At 30.3% G+C, this 3,167-nt stretch overlaps 1 protein-coding gene across 1 annotated transcript; it reads left to right on the forward strand.

Annotated features, from left to right (window-relative positions):
• The first annotated feature begins 1,196 nt into the window (after window positions 1–1,196).
• LOC125199492 (pectin acetylesterase 11-like) lies at window positions 1,197–2,940 on the forward strand. Its single transcript, XM_048097481.1, has 6 exons — window positions 1,197–1,232; window positions 1,312–1,436; window positions 1,488–1,545; window positions 1,685–1,738; window positions 1,851–1,928; window positions 2,851–2,940. Exons 1-6 carry the CDS (start codon window positions 1,197–1,199, stop codon window positions 2,938–2,940), a joined length of 441 nt encoding a protein of 146 aa, XP_047953438.1.
• The last annotated feature ends 227 nt before the right edge of the window (window positions 2,941–3,167 follow it).

Here is a 3,167-nt window from a genome sequence, read left to right on the forward strand (position 1 = left end):
ATAATTTATGTAAACATGTACTTGACCCAGTAGTCTTATCTATTCCTTGTTGCATCTACATTAATGATAAGATTTCTTTTGATGAATGCTTCCTTGATGTAATCACTAAGGAATTCGCAAATCTTCACCTTTGCAACTTGCCCTACACATACCTAGTTGATAGGGCTAATAGGATGAGGGAGTATTGCTACTTTGGTAAATAATTATACCATCCCAATCGATTAAAATTTTACTCCCTCCGTTTCAATAAATATGCAATATTTGGTTTTCGGCACGGGATTTTATGCAGTGTTGTTTTGTGAGCTAATGAAGAGAGAGTAAAGTTAGAGAGAAGAAAAAGTAGAGATAATGTTGTTTCCAGTTTAGGAAACATTTCATTTTTATTGGGACAACCCAAAGAGAAAAACGTTTCATTTTTAATGGGACAGATGAAGTATTATATATGTAACAGTAATAATAGTTGTAATAATCACCAATTGGTGACAATGTAATAGCTTGGATTGAAATGTTTGAAATGTGTGTTGGGCTTAAAATAAGAGAAATAGATTTGGGCTTTTTTATTCAGTAAAAAGTATTCTCTCCGTCCTATAAAAATATGGACAATGAATATGACACATGAATTAAGATAAAATTGATAAAGTAAGAGAGATGATGAGAATGGTATGATAAAGTAAGAGAGATGATGAGAATGGTATGATAGAGTAAGAGAGAAGAGGAGAATGCTAGTTAAAGTAGTGTTGTGTATAGTGAGATCTACTGAACTTTCTAAAAATGGAATGCATATATATTTATAGGATGGACGAAAATGGAAAGTGTGCATATTTTTATGAGACGGAGAAAGTAAAAGAAAATAGGAGTTATTTTTTTTGTAAACGGAAGTCATAAAAAGCATATAACTATATTTCTACATCAATAATTCAAGATGACCTGGGAAATTTTCGTAAAATAAAATAATAAATATTTATTTAAAGAAAAAGTAATCTAAAATCTCCTATTTAAAATGTACGAATAAGACTCCATAGAAAGTTGACGGTTCCAGTTTAATTACCAATATTAACGAATGTCTAATTTTTATTTTTATTAAACCTTTTATTTTCATTAGATAGTTAGATTTATAATCAAAAAAATTTTATGTTTAGGAAACGAAACTCTACTTCAGAGGTAGGAGAATCTTCACCTCTGTAATTGAAGAACTCATGGCTACTACCAAAGGAATGGCAAATGCTGCTAACGTATGATTTTTAATAAAATTAGTTATTACTCAAAATTTATTGTGATTTTATCTACATTTTAAAAGATTGTTCATGACAGGCTTTACTCGCCGGAGACTCGGCTGGTGGGATGGCAACAATGTTGAACTGTGACCGTTTCCAGTCTTTTCTCCCCAGTGCTTGCCGAGTCAAATGCTACGCAGACTCCGGCTTCTTCATACGAGCGTAAGATTCAATGAATACATTTGTTTAACATTTTATGTTTTGTCATTATAGGAAAGATCTCCCGGGAACCCTGGCCACAAACTATTTTGCCCCCATTGTAGCCTTTCATGTAAAAATTACTACTCCATATTTTATATCATAATTATATAATGCTTGTATGTCTCTAATATATAAATGCTAATTATCAGTATGAATATTGTTTTCGAGTTTCATCTATATTAACTGATTTTATGAACATTGTTTTTCAGGAATTAGCTGACTATTTACCAAAGTCTTGCACACAGAGACTAGGTGCAGGATTGGTAAGTGCTATATATATTACCCAATTACATTACTATATATATAGAATTTATTTTTCTCTCATCATAACATTTGAAACATGACTAATCCTTGGGTGTAAAAAACCAATCTTAGTGCTTTTATCCAGAAAATGTGGTCGGCGACATCCAGACACCATTGTTCGTAGTAAATTCTGACTTTGATACATATCAAGTAAGTTATTTTACAATCATTTATAACATTATAGAAATGTGTTATTAGAAAATAAAAATAAAAAGAATATGATATACTACTCATTTTAAATATATTATTTGTTCGGTTTCCGCTTATCTGCACTTTATTGGTGTTCTTCTTTTTCTCAATTTGATACCCCATTGGAATTTTTAAACCAAAATATGCAATTAAACTATGATGTTTATGTGATTCTGTTTTAAGATTGAGTAACAGATATTAAGTACTGTTTATAAATATATTGATATTTTTTATGCATGGTTTAAACGTTTTCAGCTAGTCAATTTCATACATCCAAATCAGCCAGACGAGGAAGGATGGAAAAATTGCACTCTAAATTTTGAACAGAACTGCACAACCAACCAATTACAAATCATAAGGGGTAATCCAAATTAATTACTATACTATTATTTCAACTTTTACTATACTGTATTGTTTCAATTATTTAATATATATAGTTTTTTTTATTTAATTTTATCTTTCATAGTAATCGATTCTTTTTTTTAGATTTCCGGACCACATTTCTAAATACATTGGAGGGTCTCGATGATAATCCATCACGAGGATTGTTCATTACTTCATGCTATGTTCATGATGTTATTTATACTCCAGGGTCATGGCAAGGACCACCCACGTTTCAAAATAAGGTAAAGTATGATCTCAAAAGAGTGTTGTAGGAGTATAATAGTGAGTAGAGAAGTTGAATGCTTGCATTATCCAGAAAATATATGTCTACTACATATAGTATAAGTTTTCTCTAAAATTAAATTAGACATATCTCCGGCCTGGCGTAAAATAAATACTCAAAATTGTTTAAACGTCTACTTTTGTATTAATTTGTATAAAATTTAAAATTATCTTATGCTTAAGATATATTCATGCTTTTTATGTTGGTGATGTACAGACAATTCAGCAGGCCATTGGAGACTGGTATTTTGAAAGAAGTAGTGTTCAAATTATAGACAGTGAACATTCAAGTCCTATTAGTTGCTAGTAGATGCATATCACGTGCAATGACTAGAGAATAGTGTGATGATATTTGGAATGTTGTTTTATAAATGATGTATTCATTTCATCAACACTATCAAGGTTGTCAGCAGTATGTTAATAAAATTATTCCATCCCTTCTTTATTTATTGATCCGACAACATCGTTTACCTTTCTTTAGAATTTTAGAAATAACACTCACAGCCACCATCTATTCTCATAAATATAAAGATT

This window comes from Salvia hispanica, chromosome 1, assembly GCF_023119035.1.
Source record: "Salvia hispanica cultivar TCC Black 2014 chromosome 1, UniMelb_Shisp_WGS_1.0, whole genome shotgun sequence".
Taxonomy (NCBI): Eukaryota; Viridiplantae; Streptophyta; class Magnoliopsida; order Lamiales; family Lamiaceae; genus Salvia; species Salvia hispanica.